Raw genomic sequence first — 19,763 nt, 5'->3', positions numbered from 1 at the left:
CATTCATTCCACATGTGTACGAAAGAGGGAGTATTAGTGTTTAGACTGCAATTTCCCCATTCAACAGGTGATCACAAGGACAACTGATCTGGGCTCAGTCACAATAGAAAGTCTTTTTTAGAGCAGGGCCCACCAACGCTACTTGATGGGCTCCGACCAGCTGGACGCAGACTGCTGAAGCAACAATAGATCCCTTCAGTGATCGGTTCAGTTCTGTTAGTGGGTGATGAATGACATTTACCAAAGACAGCGGCGGTGCTGATTCTTCACAGTGATTTCACCAGGTCGGATATATGAAGTTAAACATTAAATGGTCAATACAAAAAAACGCCATTCTAAGAACAGGTCCGTTGGCCCCGAAGCTTATTTATTTTGTGCATGCAGGTGAAGTAGCAGCTCTAAATTAATCTCTAAGACCCAAGATTTTTCCAGGTGAACTGTATTTGTTTGTATGTGTTACTGCCACCTACTGTCTCATTGAGCTTATTGTTTTCAATGTTATTTCAAATAGTTCAATCAAATTATGGCTGACTTTGTGAAGGCTCTGTGAATGCTTTTCTAATGATCGCTGCTTCTTGAAAATTGCTTCACTTCTGTTTATGACATATGCAACGACATGTTTAATGGTACATACCTTGACTGCTTCCTGTCTGAAAAAGTAGATAAAATGTTTTTTCATTTTGGTATAGCTGCAATAAAGGTCTTTTGCCAACATTCTGCAGGATTTAGGTCTCAAGAGGTTCTGCAGAGTATCACAATATCATCACCATCTAGAAGGCATAGTGATTAACAAACCTATAATTACAATCTGAACACTTTGTGTTATTGAATTCTGACACTGAAGCAGCAATGCTGAAGCACACGGCGAGGTATAGGGTTTTTTTTGTGTGTGTGTGTGTGGATGTAAAATTGTCAGCTCTGTTTTACACTATTAAGTAGCTATTGGAACCCTGTTATAGTGAGCATTCATGTGAATTGAAGCTTTATAGGAAATGAAAAAGAAGGAAATGGAGTCAGGAATGCTCATTGTAATTATGAAGCACGGCAACATCTTTGTCGAAAAATTGTCGACTGTTGTTGGGACAGGGGAAATGAGCAGGTGTGTGTGCGTGTGTGTGTGGAGGTCCTTTAGCCTGCTGAAGCTTGGATAGGCTCCAGCCCTCTGGCATACTGGGTATAAATGGCAGAGAATAAATTAAGTAGTGAAAGTCAATGCAAAACAGAAGAATCATTCAAAATTCTACATTAGCAGACGCAATGATATTTCAAAATATTCTTCAACTAATCGTGCATGTTTTGCCTTCCTTGGTGTGCTAGCTTGGTTTGGCTCTGTTACACACAATAGAGGGTTCTTATCCAGCTAAAAGACGCTGAGTCTTTGAGACACTGTCGATGTCTGCACACAAACCTGTGTTGTGAATGGCAAGGATGCCGAGCTGTCTGCCGCCGTGTAGCGCTTCAAGCACTTTCACTCACTCTGCTAATAATTTCGGGTTCACAGACCAGTCTTAAGCACAGCTCTGTTGTGCGACTGGGTTGCAATGATAGTGGAATTTCAACCTAGATCATATGCTTGCAGAACTCCTGTGCTGACAGATTCTCAGACGTTTGACGGTCTCTCAAACACAAAGAAGAGATGGTCGCATCTTCACTAAATTCTGCAATTTTGTCCTGAAAATTCTGAAAATCCTGAAAATTCTGCAATTTTGGCCTGAAACTAGCTAGATCACTTGAATTCAGAAACTTGTCCAAGGTTCCGCTAACTTGCCGAAGATGGTGTCTCCAGGATGTTGCGTTAAACTACAGCTCCAAAGCACAGATTCTGGACCTCTTCAGTCAAACAAGCTGTTAATTCAGCATGATTGTGGTGTGCTGAGTCCAATATTGGGGTCTTCGAACAGCTGTCTAGCTGTCAGCAGTTGATCCAGAAAGACTCAAGAAGCCCCTCATCTCATCGGCAACAACAGTCAATAGTTAGGTCCATTCTCTGTTGCATGCAAACCACGACAAAGTGGCATGATTCCCTGCGTGAAAACATTACAAATAATTCCACTCCAGTTGTGAGTAACATGAGGTAGCATTTCAGGGCGTTATCGAATATATGTCTCGGATGTGAGTCAACTTTAAGCTCAATAAAAAAGTGAAGCAAAGAAGTGTTAACGTTTCTGCGTCCACAACAACAAATGACCTGTAAGAAGTACACAACTGCACTGCACTGACAACATCTACTGATGTGATGATGTGATGGACGACAGCGACTTGAGAGGCAGCAGTTCGCTCTGATGGTTTCATCTGAAGACACACATCACTGGAGTGTGTTTGCACTGAAGTGCCTAAGGTCACTTTTCATGAACGAGATGATGTATTTAAAGGTATAGGTGTAGCTAGCTAGCAACAAGCACCCAACTCCTACTTGCTGCGCCATGAATGAATGACTGAACAGCTCAACTTTGAAAAGCAACACAAACATGGAGATGCTTTAGGTTCTGCAGGGTTAGGATTCCCAACACTTGGGCTGACATTAGCATCCAGAGCAGCACTCTCTGCACCCCAGTCTGGCTGATTAGCATGACAATGAGAAACCCTTTGAGTTAACGAGAAAACAAATCCTTCAAGAGTTTTGTAAAGAGTCTCAGTCTGTGTCCTAGACATGTCTGTCATTTGCATAAGTGAAGGGAACTCTGTCTAGTCCGTCGAGTCTAGACCACGAGCGTCGGAATGCAGTCACGTCGCCGCACACATTTGCAAGTATTATGGCAAAGGAGACATGACCGGCCACTGATCCGCCGGGTCCGTTTTACTTCAGCTGCATCACAAAGGGCATAAAATCAGAGCGACCAAGGATGTATAACTTTGTTGTTGTTAGTCTAGTCAGAGGTCGCTCCAATAGAGGTCGTGTTCAATCGTTTCTCACAGTTGTGTCGTCATGCACTGCCATCGGATTCCCAACATTCAGCTCAACAGAACGGCGAACCATGCATCCACGCATTCCAGACTCAAGGGCGTCTTCATCCTCTCCATCGCCATCAACTTCTTCTTCCACTTCTTCTCTCAGTTGAGGCCGAGAAAAGTGCTGCTGCCTTCGGCTACTTCTTCGTCCTCATCATCATCTTCTGTAGCTCTCTGTTATTTTAGTCTTTTGTCGTGTGCTTCTTTTTTGGCTGACTCAGAGTTCTAAAGGCCAGTTGAAAAACGCCCAACATTAGTAGAATGTAGAGTGTGTGTGGTTGTATAGAAATGTCTCCTATACTCATGTGTGCAATGGAAAATAATTCTCTCCCTCTCTATTTTTTTTGTATTATTATTACTCTTATACTATTATTAATTACTTTTCAGAGATTTTGTATGATCTTTTATTGAGCGTGTTGGTGTATAATTATTCTTTGTTGAAGCACTGCTGCTACCCTGTAATGGCGAAACATATGAGGTAAAATAAATAAATAAAAATAATAAAAAATGTACCAAAAATCAGCAACAGAAGATGATTGCTGATACCCATTCAAAGACAAATCTGCAGCTCAGGCATCAATCTGAGACTTGGAAAGAGCCACTGCAAAGCATGTAATCTTCAGCCTTTCACACTTTGTCCAGTGAAAGGAAATGCATATTTTATATACCCACAGCTGCCAACATTGGTCAGATGTGATAAGTGCAAAAACAAAACAAACAAAAAAAACATGATGGCCAGCACAGGAGATGAGGTGCTGGCCAGGGGAGAAATATCTTCTCATCCCTTCCAATCCAAGACCCTTGTGGTTAATTCAAGCAACAAATAAAGTATAATGTAGCTGCAAAATTTTAATTACATTTCAAATTACAATGGCAGAGTATCGATTCTGTGAATATTGCAGCAATATTTGTAGGAGACTATCATAATTCACCATTCATGAAGTATGCTGTATGTACAGTGTAACAAGTAACTGCATTGTGATAGTTATTAGACTCATTTGGGTCATATAGTAGTCTGACAGACAGTGGAGGAAGTCATGCACCTGTTTTTGGATGTTTTTCCAATGTCATACCAACAACATCTGGGAGAAATGACTGTGACTGTGGCAAGTATAGATGCTGACTCTGAACTGTCTGTCAGTCTGTCTGTGTTTCTGCCTCATGGTCTGACATACAACTTCACACGCTCAAGATAAACTGATCTGCAGTTAAGTATGTTGTGTCCTGCTAAACTGGTGTCTTCTGCTGCTATTGCTCCTCAAACTGCTTTTGGGTTTAGATGAACGGTCTCACTTCCACTGGTCTTTAAGGCTTGTCCGTCTGCTGATGCCATTGTTTAGGCTTAACAGATCACTGTTTTCTCCCTCTGATTTGATCTGGGAACAACAACAGTCAAGATGAAAGGGTTTGAAGCAAATTCGAGTTCCTGATTTAACATGCCCAATAAATGTTTTTCATGAGTTGAGTTTGACATTTTTCTGCACTCGGAGGACCCTGACGTTACTCACGACACGCACACAGATGGGGCTCCGTTGAGTACGTTGTTTGTCTGTTTTGGGGGTTGTGACACATTTTAGTAAAGATTAAATGTGCTGCCCTCAAACTGAGAGACAACTTTGGGTCACATTCCTTCATCTTCTACCCCCAAGCTTCATTATTATACTTCAGCAAATCTCATTAAGCCTCTTTTCAAATCACAGCATCCAAACTTGAATGTGGGGGCTAAGGGCTGCCAGGTCGTGCAAGGATGGGGCACTAGGCAGCGATAGAAAGAATAGCAAAGGAGATTTAAAGGGGAATATTGGTGTACCCACTGACACAGGAAAGTTTAAGACGGACATAGGTCACATCGTTCAAACCAAACAATGGCTGCCTCTCATCTGTTAACGTCCTTAACTGAGTTAGTGCCCTGTTCAGGAGGATACAGCTAAGAAGTCTGAGACGAGTGATGCACACTGTCTTTTTACACCAACTATTTGCCATCACTTGGATGAAACAAAGACAATTCAGAAATCATTATTTCCATGATCTTTGCTGAAGTTCAGAAGAATCTGTTTGAAAGATAAAGTCAGTAGTCATCATCCTGTTCATAGATTTTCAGGTGGCATGATGATTCTAGTGAGAGTCATCTTAAAGAGCTTTTTTTAAATTCACATATGTATATAAACATAGCTTAACTTGGTTTTATTCCTGACCGTTCTTGGGTTTTCTTTGGATGATTTCAGAACATCTATAGTTATTACTGTGTGTCTCTCTTTTAGTTATTGGGTCATTGGTTTTGTTTGGTAATGGATGTTTTACAAAGAACATATTTAAATATATTCAAGAGTGTGCAAATTTAATTACATTTTGTTTAGGTTCTTATACTGTATTTGAATAGCACCTTTCAGAGCGGTGGTTCCAGCATGCAGGATGTACAAAAACAGCAAATTATCACAATTACACAATGCACATGCAGATAACACACATCTATACACGTGTGTGCATAAACAGAATAATATGCTGGTGAGAGCAGGAGTAAATAACAAGACGAGAGCAGAGAGCTTTCAAATTAGGAGATGCTTGTGGTGTTTTGTATCTCTTGAGATGGGCTGTTCCAGTGTCATGGTACCCTAATGGAGAATGTTCTATTGCTCTAAGATTGAAGTCAGGGGAAACCCACCTGAAGGGTCATAGCTGGCTAGTAGGGAGTCAGCATTTCTACGGTGTATGATGGGTGATGGGCTCTCAAATAAAATCATCAAGCCAATTCTGAAGTGCCATTTTTTCAGTGACATTAGGTGTCATGTTTAATGATCGATATATCTTCATGATCATGTTTAAGCGCGCAGTTTGTTATCTTTAAGTAAATTGACGATAAAAATTATTTGATAAATGCATTTATTCACTGGATATATATATATATATATATATATATATATATATATATATATATATATATATATATATATATATATATATATATATATATATATATATATATATATATATATATATAGGGAATTATCTTCAAATATCTGTCTGTCTTCTTGGGCCATAGACATTGTGGAGCTGTAAATTCAAATTTCATTTTTGATTCACATTTTATAAATGCATTAATGTTAACTCTATCCCTTACTTTTAGAATGCCCTGTTTAAATACAAACGAAATGACACGGTATGCGTTCATTTCGTTCATTCTTCTGGATTAATATTCCGGAACCTCGTTTGACAGCATGAGTGTTGAACAAAAAATCTTCAGACGTTCTAAATGAGTATAATAAGATTTTAGGGTCTCGTGAATTCTTAACGTCATAATGAGCTTTGATTTGTATTTAATGGGGTGAAGCCGGATTTGGTTGGGGGTTTTTTTGTCTCCCCTCGTCTCCTTCTTCTTCTCTTCTTAAAAAAAACCCGCAGTTTTACGTATGAAATCTTGACACAAACCCGGGTACATGTGATGTGTTTTGGGACCGGATGACTACGGCGGGAGGATGTCGTCTGCGAGGCTGCGTTCGATTACAATAAAGACAGAAAGGTCGCTTGGCTTGATGGCAACAAGAAGTGAGGAGCTTCTTCAACACAAAAATGACTAAGGTTTGTGTCACATATCTGCTCAATTAAACGCCTTTAACATTGGCATATTTCTACTGAAATTACAAGTTGGTCGTAAACACGAGGGCAATGCAAATAACTTGCAAAAAAAACCCCACTGCGGCTCAAGCAGAAGACTTTAAGACTTAAGACTATAAGACCCGTCAAATGTTTATTTGAACAGCGTGTTCACAAAATCAATTGCTTCCGTGGGCGATTTTATAGCTTTAATTTCATTTGAATGGACCTTCTTTTTTGTGAACAAATAAAAAAAAAAAAATAGGCACTCCACGCAATATTGCTACATGAGTTTAGAATAAAAAACATTGACTATAATCGAACATTATCGCTCAAACGTGAATACGTGAATCAGTCCGCGTTTGGGTTTTGCTTCACTTGTCTTCTAGTGCCACCACCTGGTTATTGATAAGTGTTGCAGCTGATGTTCTGGCGAACACGCGTAGTCACATGCTGCCCCTAGTGGTTAGGCTCGTTGCACACAACTGTAATGAGATAAATATGAACAGATGGAGCACAGTTTCGCCATGACGCTATAGATACCTTCCACCAGCGCGTCGTATATCCCCGCAGGAGCTCTTCATGTGACGACATTCTGAAGCCACACAAGAGCTGAGGGATCTTTGCAGTCAGTCTCATCATCCTCATATCGTTTCCCCCTTTAACCTTCTGGGTTGACTTTCAAAGACGTATGCCAGTTGTTGATAAACAGGACAAGACATGTATTTAGTGGTTAAAAAAATCGTTAAAATGTGAATTTAGGGAGAACAGATTAGTGTGATGACACTACTCCACATGAAAACTGAAATAGTTGTTTAAAAGAGAGGATGGTTTATTTCAACATCCTCAAACATCCGTTCATCTTTAAGTCACAAGGTCCAGACCTCACTCTTCAAACACGCCTCCTCTGGCTCCAAGGAGTTCACACATCTCTGCTGCGCTGCATGTCCTGGGGCCTTCTACCAGTCTAGGACGTCTCCTCAGAAGACTGAGGTCCTTGTCTAAAGGCACAGCCAACTGCAAAAACTCTGTTTGCATCCAAGATCTTGTTCATCGGGAAACAACCACAATGATCTCTTCTCCAAGTAGAAAATCACCAGACTTAAATTTAGACGCCTTGTTCATGCTTTGAGCCTCCTTGATGGTTAGCGCTCCAATGAAAGTCCAGATTAAAGCTGTGTTGAAGGAATCCCTGACTTCGCTTGATGCTGAACTGAGCACATTAGCACCACTGAAAACAGCACTGCTACCAGTCTGACCTTACTGAAATCTGTCAGTCGCGCGTCTATATAAAAACACAGTACACAATTAAATGAGTCAAACAAGTTCCAGTAAAAACTGCGCACACTCACTGTAAAATACAAGTTACTCAGCAGCAACCTCGTGATCATCAACACAGACTGTTCCACATCACGCCGTGTAAGCGATGGTGAGCCATAGACACTTGATTTATGTCAGTGATTCAGTCCTCTGTCATGTTTAAGTAAAATTTATTTTCTGGCCTGTCCACGATTTCATCAGCAGCCTGTCACAGAAACCTAACAAATTTTAAATTGATAAAAAAAGCAGAACAGCGACCACACTGGCAGAAACAACATATTTAACAGTACTTAAGACAAATCTTAAGAATAATTTGTTAGTCTTTTTTTCTGGCTTGAGGTCAAAGACATGGATTTTCCATCAACCTCTGTGTTACTGGAGGCTTCTGGAGAACAACTAACAGTTAGATATTCACTTGAATGAGAACTGAGTGGCATGGTTTGATGGAGGATAATCATATTCATCTAAGACACTGATGCCTTTAATGATTCTCTAGAGGACCGGATAATTGTTCACAACTCAGCTGACCGCTGAAAGAACAGCAATGAGCACATTGTACGGCAGGATGCAGATTCCGTCTGCTCAGTGAAATGAGCTCACACTTTGATGCAGGGTGAGAGTGGATCGTGAGTGGGCAGCAGAGAGTGGTGGACCTGCATGAAGAGCTCTTGGCTTGTTTTTGTCATTACCACCATGAGTGCACCGAATATCCAGATGCAGATGGGACCAGATGACTTCTGAGGTTTCATTGCTCGTGGAATCAAAGTGTTTTTTGATGCAAATACTCAGTTGACCATCTAAATTGTGCATGCCAAGTCTTGGTAAAGAGATTTTATACATACACCACATACATACACACAAGAGCACTCAGGCACTTTTTACAACTTAATTTCTATTCATCAGAGAAAGCTCTTGACTGTAAATGATTCAATAAATGAATCACAGATGGAATTTCTGGTTTATTTCCTTGGGCAGCAGAGATTCCTGTCAGTCCATGATTTAAGCAGACTGGCCACAGGCGATACTCTCTAGCCTCTTGACTTTTTAACACAAAGCTTTCAACAGTTGTAATTCTTCAGGTGTTCAGCACCAACCCACTCGCTCTACAAGTCCATTATTCGGAAATCATTCATTGGCATCAGATGTATCAATATGTTTGTAGAAGAAAATACACAAAGCTTTCATCGACGCTCACCTGGGACGCCCATGACATGGGACTTTAGAGCCGAGATAGATGGTCCACATATCTAATAGTGAAGGCCAGTAAAATGCTTTTCTTTTTGCTTCTTCCTTATAGAGCGATACAGTCAAGGTTGTCCCTGTTCACATCCATGCCATTGTTTCTCGGGAACTGCAAAGAAGCCAGTAAAAAAAAGGTGGTTGCCGGATGAGTACATCATGACCTTGCAAATAACACGCTCTCGTAGATGACATAATGATTTGCCACTCTGTTCTTTTGGACGCCCAAATCTTTCATTTCATTTTGTATGTTGATCGCTCCATATTTAGCTAGCGCCTCAAGTCAAGAGTGGATCTCTGAGTTACCGTTGGACTACATCCAAATGACTTCTCACCCCTTTTATAACTCAAAGGTCATCACATCTCTTTGGTGAAGCATTCCTTCATCTACAAAAATCATTATCGGCATTTTTCATCTTCTGAATCACAGTTCATCTCCACTCTATTTTTTTTTCATGCCAATGTCGAGCTGCTTGTCTTTATGAGTCATCCATGCGCATGTGGGTTTGAATCGTGCATATGTTTCCATCCTGTGATGTTGATTCTCATCCAACACATCTCTTCAAGAGGCATTTTTCAAAGCCATGTGCTTCAACTCTGTCATTTTCTGCGGTGCCCCTGTGGTCCTCAGCTCAAGGCATAAGGTAGAACTTGTATTCCGAAGTACTACATCCACTGCAACTTTCTGAAACTAAATCCCAAACTAACCCGATTCCTGGTCAAATTTTTCTGGACCATTTGTCATCAAGTGTAACATTAAAAAGGATCATCCAGGGTCCACTGCAACATGTAGTTGGAGTTTCAATTTCATCACACTGTTCATGTTAGTCATGTTTATCACTGTATTTTTTTCTCTTACATTTTAGTGAGCACACTACAACACTGCATACAGGCCTGCCTGTGTACTACATCCATTTTCAGTGGCTTTCAGTAATTCTGTGGGGAGCTCTTTTTTTGAAAATGATTTGAAATGATAAAAATCATATTGGAAGGCATGCGTTTTCGTGTGGAGGAGGCCTGAAGCCTACTAAATAAAAGAGTGATTCCTTGGCGGAATGTTAAGTTCCACCACAGCAACACGACACACTCACATTTCATGCCAGAAACATTTTTGTTTTAGTACTGCACATCAGGAGAGAGAGCCAGTACATTGGTAGGAAGATGTTGAGGTTGGAACTGCCAGGCAGAAGGTGGAGAGGAAGGCCAAAGAGGAGATTTATGGACATGAGGTTGGTAGGTTTGAGAGAAGAGGAAGCAGAGGACAGGGTGAGATGGAGGAAGATGATGCGACATCAGTAGGCTCTTTACTTTGGTTATGCCAGGTCACCTACAATTTCCCTCAAAATATGAGAACCCTTCATTTCCCTCACACTGAAGCAACATGGCACCAGAAGAACCAGAAATTGGACCGGGTTACTCATATTTCTCTTTGGCCCAGTGGCAATCTTCCAACTCCTCGATTAGTAAGGCATGGTATTTACAGATGCGCTATGGGATGTTCACTAATGTCTACCTACCAGTCATATCATATGATGTTTACCTCGCAAATACCAAAGTGCCAATAGTAATGGTGACGCAGGTGAAATATCTTAATATTACTGACGGGGTGCAGGAAAGCGACTGAAGCAAAGCAACTGAAAATACAAAACAACGCTTGTGGCTTGTGTGAAGAAAAGGATTATTGAATAATTCTTAACATTCAATTACAGACCTTCGTAGGGCTGCAATATTCTTAGGTCGCAAGAGAAGCATTCAAATGGGTGGGCTTTACTTTAAATAAAAGAATTTGAGAATATATTTCAAGTGCTTATGGGCCACATAAAAGGACTTGACAAGATGGGTGCATGGTTTTACTTAGTATTACTGGCTCCTCTAGCTCGCTGGATCCGAAGCTACATAACCTACATATGACAGAGTGATGGGTGACACACGTTTCACCAAAACAATTGGCTGCAAGGTCTCTCCTGTTCTCTGAAGTGGCCATTGTTGTGAGTTCTGTTGCAGGCAGACGTCCTCTCATTAAGCATCTTGACCACCCAGCGACCACAGTGTTATTTACAACATCTCCATCATCTTCCTCTCAGCTCCAAACTATGGCTTCACGTGGTTCTGTCAAGGCCAACATTCATGGATGAATTTCAATAGACACATATCATAGCTGGGTCCATCAAGCTGTTTGTAAAGTATTGCTGCATTTGAATCGAACATCGACATTAGAAACATGTTGATCTAATCTAATGCAAGTAAGATCCTAAGAGACATTATTCTCACTGTCGATGACAAGTGTGCATTGAGAGACAAGGGGCCTATTCAGGGATCCACCCCACAACTACCTGACGAACAGCCTTCATGAGCGGTACATATGAAGGCGTTAGGACGGAATGGTACTGAGGCCTTCGAGAATATCTGTGACAACACTTTCCATTGGCCTTCGTATGTCACGGTGAAGAGTGGCCGGTACGAAGGTAACTGTTCCATAGTGACCGCAAATGTGGAAGCAAATGCCCAGCGTGTTGTATTATGGTCAGCGGCGAGGACAGTCCGTCTACGGTGACATTTCCCCCACATGCAAAATCATGCAAAAGGTAAATACTGTGGCGGAGGGATACAAGCACGAAGGCAGAACATGGCCGTCACCTCCGTCATGTCCTCTCTCGCGGTCAAACCTGCTCTGGCATTCTTTGCTTTGATTGGCAGAGAGGCACGCAGTCCTCTTTCCTATTGGCTGTTCCGCGTGTCAGTCTCTGGCTAATGTCACTGACGTCGTTCATACACTGGGTTCACTGTATCGCCAGGGTGGACAGTGTAGATACTTTAGCATTAAATGGAATAAAATGCCGCGGATTCTCGTGTACCGTCAGTTTTGTTCGGCGTAGTCCAGACAGATTTCGTATTCAAGACAGATTTTCATATGAAGAAGGCGTCAGCAGACCTTGCTGGGGGGGTTTATCAGCAATAATTCTGGGTAAGTGGAGTGATACATTTCCTTCCTGCGTCTTTTACCTTTTTGCACAGGAGCCGCTTGTTTGGCTATTTAAACACACACACAAGAGAAACATCGGAGTGATTCTGATTTATGCTAGTTCAACAAGGACTTGTGTTTGTTTTCAAATATCTGGATTGTGATTGAAAGTAGTGCGTGCTGCTCTACAAACCGAGTGGTATCGAGAAGTGCAATGGCTGTCGCTCGGCTGGAACTAGGAAAAATGTCAAACGCTTTGGATGTGAGTTGTGTAAAGAACGTCCGCTCGCCGTGTGGTATTCGCTTCGCTGAAATCTGGACACACGCTTTAGTTGCTGTTTCCACTGAGAGGCTGTCAAATGTGATCCAGTACGGTACCTGTCTGGCGTCAGCAGGCCTGCTCAGCCCCATCTGTCATCGTGTTTATAGGATGCGGCTCACACTTGGTCAAGATTTCTCATGTCGATGTCAATAACGGGTCGATATCCCCGCAAGCTCCGACACAGCTTCATCGCGGTATTTAATTAGGGAACGAGCAGATTTATTATTGGGCATTTATTGCCAAATTGTTTTCCGGATGCGTCGCGTCGCTCCTAGTGTGAAGTGACCTACTAAGAACTTGGTTATGATTTCATCAAGAATCTGGGCTTCAAAGGGATCCATATCAGCAGCCTTGTATTCAGTCCTCTGTAATGGATCTGGACGAGTTCATGTGCTCGTGTGCAGAGGGAAGAAGGGCAGCCGTGCCTGGTTGGTGTGCCATCTGAAAGCTGTTAGAAGTAGGCCAGTTTCACAGAGTGATGCACCATGTGAAGCGTCCCTGCAGATCCCATCATCTGCAGGTAGTATGGCCTCAGTGAACGGGAACAAAGATGGCACGTTCTGCAAACCATCTCTTCACCTCTCGCCTGATTGCATGGGGCTCCATTATTGGACTGACTTCTTGATGGATAATTGCACCCTAGAAATCAGAGATGGTGACCTTTCTCAATGCCATTTTATCGCCACTGCAATGCAAGTGTTTCCTGTCAACGAAAAGGTTTCTAGGAAAATAAGTGTTTGGGTCATTCACCTCGCAGTCTTCTCTATGTGATGCATGGTTCAAGTCCTTTTCTTAAGCAATCTGTCAGCTATATTTTGGTCTTAAATTAGATTAGCAAGGTCCTTTAACTTGTTGCAGTAGACCCTTGATTATTTACATTTCGTGTGACCACAACCTTGTGTTTCAGACTTTCTCACGAAAAGTGAAAGTGTACCATCCATTGTTTGTTAATTTAACTCAATATATACAGTGTGTAATATGTGCATTTGTTATAAGGTGTTCAAGCACAAACATTGCATTGTTAATGCACAGTAAATGTTCCCTCTGACCGAAAACAAGGTGAAAGTAAGGTGAGTGACAGCCAACTCCAAGTACACACATACCTGTGCAGAGAAGCCAGCTCTTCTTCAGGTGCTGAAGTGAGAGCGTTTTCTTCGTCCTCGGAATTAAATTAACTTCAGTATTTTTTTGGGTGTGAAAATGCATGTTCTGAAGCCAAAAAAAAAAAATCATCTTTGAATTCCGCAAGCTCTTTGAATACACCCTACTTTATGATGCAAAAGAAAAATCCGTGATGTATCTAGGGAGCCAAACATGTACTGTGATCTGGCCAGTAGTTATTGTAGCTACAGTAATTACTCCTTTTAAAAAACATAGCAATAAGCTAATACACCAGGGCTACTTAAAACCATGTTGGAGACTTTCTTCAACCGAATAGTCTATTAAAGTGTGCAATTTTTGGATTTTGTTGATTACATGAGCATATTCTTGCCCCTGTAGTCCACCAACAGTGTAAAATGTCTAAGAGACAATGCAAAATGAGTCCATCATTGTCTCATGACAATGATTCATTTCCAATTTTAAACTGTAATGAGATATTTTTCTACACTGCCTTCGACTGATGTTGACGTCGACTTTCAATATATATACAAGTCAGTCATGCCCAGAGCACTGAACTTTATTTCACGGTATAATTGGTGCCTTTTTTTCTGATTTACTATTGTTGTAATCTCCCACTCCACTGCACTCCACTCAACACAACTCTACCTTTCTGTGGGTTTTCCAGACTGACAATCCCTTCAACTAATCCCGACAAGGGAAGGAGGACCAATCATAGATCATTCTTAATAGTAACAGGGAATTCAGAACGTCTGAAGTTAGATGGTGATGGCCTCACTGGTTCTATCATCATCATCTGCTAATAAACTAGTATCTGTTCAAACTCTGCATCACTGTGACAGATTCTCACACTTCTCAAGGGTGAGTTTCAGCCTTACTCATCAGTCTTTATGAAAAATAATGGAACAGATGATGAGAAGGTCTTTCTTCTGGCTAATATAGCTGTTGCCCTGGTCTCTGCTAAGGTTGAATATAACACTAGGTGCTATGCTCAAATTACCAATAAATCCTGCTGCTGATCACACAAGAACAAAAGGATGAGATAATAGGATACGCTCAAGATGTTTCGTTCCTCCAGGTACAAGATTTTTTTTCTTTTCACAAAGTGCTGATGAATAGGGGGCCCAACATATTCTCTGCGTTACATGGTAGTCTTGATGTTTTTTTATGTCCCCCTTGAGTGCAGACCACCTCTGGTGGAGTTTGGAGTGTATTGGTACAGAACACAAAAGAAACATGTCCAGTTAGATATCGATATTTCTCTTAATATTCATTTCATAATGGACCTGAAAGCTGAATGCTAGGGACAGTTTCAAAGCAAGAAGTTGTAGTTAATATGTTTTTCTGCAGTTCTGTAGTTCACATGTACACCCAGACTCGAAAGTTGCCAATAAAACTGTTTCATTGATGAGTTGAAACCGTGTACTCATTTTTAGTATCAGACATTCTAGAAGTGCTAATTTCTTCAACACCAGAATTCACATAGTATATTTTGGACAGGGCCGTCTTTGTCGTCCTTAGAGATTCAGAACTCTGGTGGCCAAGGAGGATAGGTGTCTCCATCATCCAGAAACTTTCCTCCATTATTGAGTTTGATAAATCACCCCGCCTAAATAAAATCTCAAAGACAGTCTACTGTCCAGTGTTTCTCCTCTGGGTTGTCAATATTTATTGCAAATCTTTTTCCTTAATATCTTTTCTTATCCTGGCATCAACAGTTCCCTCTCACTGCTCCTTATAAAACAACACCTCCACTCATTGTTTCTTCTTTCATCTTAATCTCATGTCACCAGTGCTGCTCTGTGTTGCATTTATTAAGAAAACACTGGGTATATCAGGTATATTTTCCCTATCAAAGAATTGTATCCCTAAATTTGATTTTTTTTAACAGTGAATGAGCTGCTCTGCAGTTTTGAGTTAGCTAGCTACACTGCTAAAACTCCCATGACTGCCATTGGCTTGTAAAACAAATACTGTTTTGTATCTTGATTCATTTTTCTTCCTGATCGCTGCTCTACTTTGGAATTGCTGATGTGGCGATGGGTTTGAAATTTGCGTGACTGGGATCATAGATGCTTCTTTCTCCCCAGCTTGAGTGCTAAATTATTTATGTATGTGGTTTATAATGAATTACTCGACTGTCTAAAGGGGCATATTGCGATGTTTATCTTATACAAAGACACAACCAGAGCTCTGAGGAGAGTTGACTCTGACAAACCTAGACTGGACTAACTAATGGTTATGTGAAGGCCAAACTGATATCAGTCTGAGACCAATCTGGAGAGCTGAAGAAAATGGTTGCTTGACCTAAAAGCACACTTAGATCATCTGGATTTCCAGTTCAGCAAACACACTGAGCTGCCATGAATGTCTGTTAACATCTGTCCTCATTGATTTCTAGAACAGGTGAACAAGTACTTGTCTTTGTTCAGTAGTGCCTCGGCTGTGTCAGCTGTGTGTTGTATTACTTGTGCTGTGGGAAATCACCCAATGACATTCCTTTCAGAACCAGTGTCCCACCCGGTCGTAGAGTAATGTTTGTGTGTAGCAAAGCTCTTAGCTCCTTATCGCTGCTGGCGCCATCAACTGGCAGTTGGACTTGACATTCCTCCATTAGGAGCGTGACTCGGTGCAACCTTTCCTTCACCATCGTCATGGTTGTCATAATGCGTTGGCGACATGCGTTGACGCCTCTCGCTCAGTCTTGGCTGGGAATCACTCCAACACTGCTCCACACCCGTAAACCAACCATTCTGCTGCCTGACATCCGATGATGGACGATAAAAACATTTGAGAAAGATCTGCGTCTCTTCGTCTGCTGAAGGAAAGTCAGTATCACTGGAGACGTTTGTCTTTTTTCAGTCAAATCTGCTCCTTTCTGCACTGAACTTGTATTTCATGAGCCACTGTGATTGTAAATCACAGGCATATCATTTTAACCTCACGTCTTTGATTTCAGCTATATTTACATGTAAAGCGATCAGTTGTGAGCAACCCAATCGCTCTCTGATGAGTGCTTAATTCTTGTGTGTCAGCTGTCGTGAGGACTGAATGTGCTGCTCTGCTTCACTGGACAGTGTCGAGTGGTTTCCGTCCTTCGCCAGGGAGAACAGGTGACTGTGGTATGTTGAAGGGCGTTACACCAAATATTTGTTTATTTCATTTTAATTTGAAAACCTCAAGACTTTTCTGCGACATAGGCAGCCACATTCCTGCTATTTATTGAGCGTTATCTTTGTAATAGATTTCAGATAATGCTTGTGATAAATTCTCAAGATGGCTGCTCTCTGAGCTGCGAAGAAATGTGGTTAGAGACGACCCCATGTGCATACCTCTGGCATTTTTATTTGTTTTATCAGGCTTGATGAAATTACCACAGAGATGGATAAGCCGGGCTGTGTTGTCTCCACAGGGATAAATGAGTGTGTGGGAAGAGAAGGAATCATGTTTACACTGCAAAAACTATTACAAATAATGGCTCTGTTGCTATTTGATATGAACATTTTGGCTTTTGGGGTTTTTAGCACTGATCTCAACCTGAAAACAACACTGCCAGCAGTTGCTAGATGAGGTGCCTTCTTCTTCTGCAGTCTTCACTGATATCGAACTTTTATTTTCTTTGGATCTCCAGCTGCAATAAGGTGTCACTTCTGAACAAGTGGGCATTCAATTAAAGGGTGACAGAGGCTGCCCACTTACCAGATTCATCTTAGAACAGACTCTTCGCAGGCCCGTTAACATCGCCCCTATTCTGACTGAATCTGACATCTTTTTGCGATAGATGCAGTGCTCGTTTGCCGAACACCGGCATCTGGCCGAAACAGGCAGCATTTGAATCTGGCCTCCAAAGTGGAAAAGTATGGCGCTGCCTCCAACTCTGGCGTCCATAGCAACTCTATGGCGGTTCCATTCCACTTTGCCTCTGTGCTGCTTCCAGGTTCCGACCGTTCAGTGGAAACTCAGTTGAAACAGACAGGCTCCAGTCCGGACTGAACACCGGTTTGGAACAACAACTACCACCTCAAAGAGTAATGATGCACAGCGACGTGGATAGTTAAAGGTGTAGTGAAAGTGCACTGAATGCAGCATGTAACAATAGATTCAATATAACTTGGCGCTTGCACAGTGTGTTGCATTTAGTGAGTCCGTCCCAAATACTGCCACAGAGTGACCATGCGTACATATTGCAACAGTATCACCAAATACTGCCTGAAGCAACCACTGGTGCCGGCACTGTGTAAACACGGTTTCCGTAGGAGTGAATTTGCTCTGCTTCAATCGTTTTCAATGGCACCAGCTCCATGTAATCGTAGCCTGAGACTACCTTTTGCTCTATCCTGCCCTCATGGGATTCGTTTTGTCCTTATTGACCGCATGACCTTTAACCCTGCACTGAAGGAGCAGGGAATTGTAGGATCTTAAAAAACTGGTCACGGGATTGGTACTGTGGAGTAGTGGTTAGCTGGCTATCACCCATGCTCTCTAGAGCTCAGGTCATTTCCTGCCACATGTGTTTGTTTCTGCCTGGCATCTCGAAATATACTAGGATTGGTTGATGACTCTTGACCAACAAGTCTGTGTGTGTGTGTGAGACTAGTTGCCTGAGATGGACTGAGACTGGACTGAGAGGGTGTCCCCACCTCTCAGCCTAAACAGTTAATAGATTATGTACCGCTATTATTCTTTAATTCTAACTTAAAATAAGATACCTCCGCCCCTATGTAGCTGCGACAAGCTACACCAACCCCCTGGTAGTGGCTGCTCAAATGTGAAGAAGCAGAGATTGTCCGGTTGTTCTGTCGCAGGTCACTCCTTGGAACTGTGATTTTATGATCCAAAATTCATGATCAGATGTAGATGGGGACAATTTGCATCTGAAATGGGCGACTTTGAAAACTGAAAATCTTCAGATTCTGCTACTTACAATTACAAGGCCATGGAAGCAGAGTTCATGAACCACAGGCTTACAAATGCAATGAATGTTCCCCAAAAACGAAAGGCATATTACATACGTTAAAACCTCATTTGGCCACATTTCTCCTTGGCCTTCACCAGACCAATTTAAAATACAGAACACTGAACAGAACTTCCATCTGAAAATGCTGGCATTTGAAACTCAACAAAAATGGGCAAGATAAGCCGTCATCTACCTGCTTTGTCTCTTCAAGTCACCCTGTTCTATTTTTGTGTCACAACTTATGTTCAATGATGAAGAACATCTAAGTGACTTTTCTGTCTCTTTCTGTGTCTGCAGGAGAGAAGTGACATCCTCCACATCACAGCAGCTGCACGGAAGTTTGTCACTTACATCTCTGCTGAGCGAACGATGAACTGAGGATCCGGCGGGTCTTTAATCGCACACTTCACCAGCCACTTTTCACCGTCTCTGCCTGTCGGAGAAGGAGTCGACCTTGTTGTCTCACCACACCTGGGCAGAGAAATGTGTGTGCTCAAGTGTCCTCAGATGCATCAGTGTGTCTGAGCAATTCTGGGATTGAAGAAAAAGGCTGTGGACCGCGCAGAGAGACACATTTTTCATTTTACTGACGCTATTCTGTGACTGCAGAAAAACATGGGAAGGAAAAAGATTCAGATCCAAAGGATCACCGACGAAAGAAACAAGCAGGTGAGTGTCAAGAAGATCTCATCATGTAGGAGATGTTTTTCTTGGTCAGTTAAAGACATGACTTGTTATTTCTAATTCACCACCACCAACAGACTACGAGAGTTGCAGTTCATTTCAAACGCTGGCTTTTTAAGAGACGTAAACTGGATAAGCCTTTGTTTTTTTGGTGTAATTCCTAATGACTATAACATTATGATCACCTACTTAAGTTACTACCTGCTAAGTTTTCCTACTTCACAGAATCAGTTGTGATGGATTCAAGACAGTAAAAGGAAAAAGACAACTGAAAACATGTGAAAAAATGTGATGGTTGATATGCCTCACGTCTTCAAGCAATAGATCATCAGCGCTCGGGATAAAACTTTGAGTGGGATCAATTGAAGCGTTCCTGATGACTGTCACAGACGCTAACACTGGAAGGGGCTTAAAGCACAGTAACGCTCATTACAGTTGTCCCTAGCGCTCCTGCACTAGGACTGGCCAAACGATAACTCCTGTACGGTCGGTGCAAAATGATTCAAAAGGTTTCTGAAAGCAGAAAACCAGCCCATCAATGATGTATGGAATGTAGCTACACTTATTAGTTTAAGCCAGACAAAGGTAGCACAGGGTTTAAAAAAACATTTATTACATTG

General features: G+C 41.7%; 1 protein-coding gene and 1 long non-coding RNA gene across 9 annotated transcripts in view; one reads left to right on the top strand and one right to left on the bottom strand.

Moving 5' to 3' along the window:
* Positions 1–6,735: 6,735 nt before the first annotated feature.
* LOC128756751 (uncharacterized) lies at positions 6,736–13,598 on the bottom strand. 2 transcript variants are annotated; one of them, XR_008414304.1, is made up of 3 exons: positions 13,487–13,598; positions 7,084–9,211; positions 6,736–7,025 (listed from the first exon to the last, which is right to left on the bottom strand). It is a non-coding gene; the product is annotated as an uncharacterized LOC128756751 (long non-coding RNA). The 2 variants fall into 2 exon arrangements; XR_008414305.1 differs by lacking the exon at positions 13,487–13,598 and adding an exon at positions 12,440–12,660.
* The window catches only part of LOC128756748 (myocyte-specific enhancer factor 2D homolog), a 25,884-nt gene continuing 17,966 nt past the window's right edge, over positions 11,846–19,763 (top strand). For 6 of the 7 annotated variants that reach the window (XM_053861353.1, XM_053861355.1, XM_053861351.1 and 3 more), the window contains exons 1-2: positions 11,846–12,064; positions 18,757–19,128. In XM_053861353.1, coding sequence (XP_053717328.1) covers positions 19,075–19,128 — 54 coding nt within the window. In that variant the 5' untranslated portion in view covers positions 11,846–12,064; positions 18,757–19,074. Of the gene's footprint in view, positions 12,065–16,537; positions 16,625–18,756; positions 19,129–19,763 lie in introns of those variants that run through there. The other variant, XM_053861350.1, reaches the window with a different exon arrangement.

This window comes from Synchiropus splendidus, chromosome 4 (genome assembly GCF_027744825.2).
Source record: "Synchiropus splendidus isolate RoL2022-P1 chromosome 4, RoL_Sspl_1.0, whole genome shotgun sequence".
In the NCBI taxonomy this organism is placed as follows: Eukaryota; Metazoa; Chordata; class Actinopteri; order Syngnathiformes; family Callionymidae; genus Synchiropus; species Synchiropus splendidus.
Note: the sequence above shows the minus strand (reverse complement) of the source record. Positions and strands in the feature narration are given on the sequence as shown.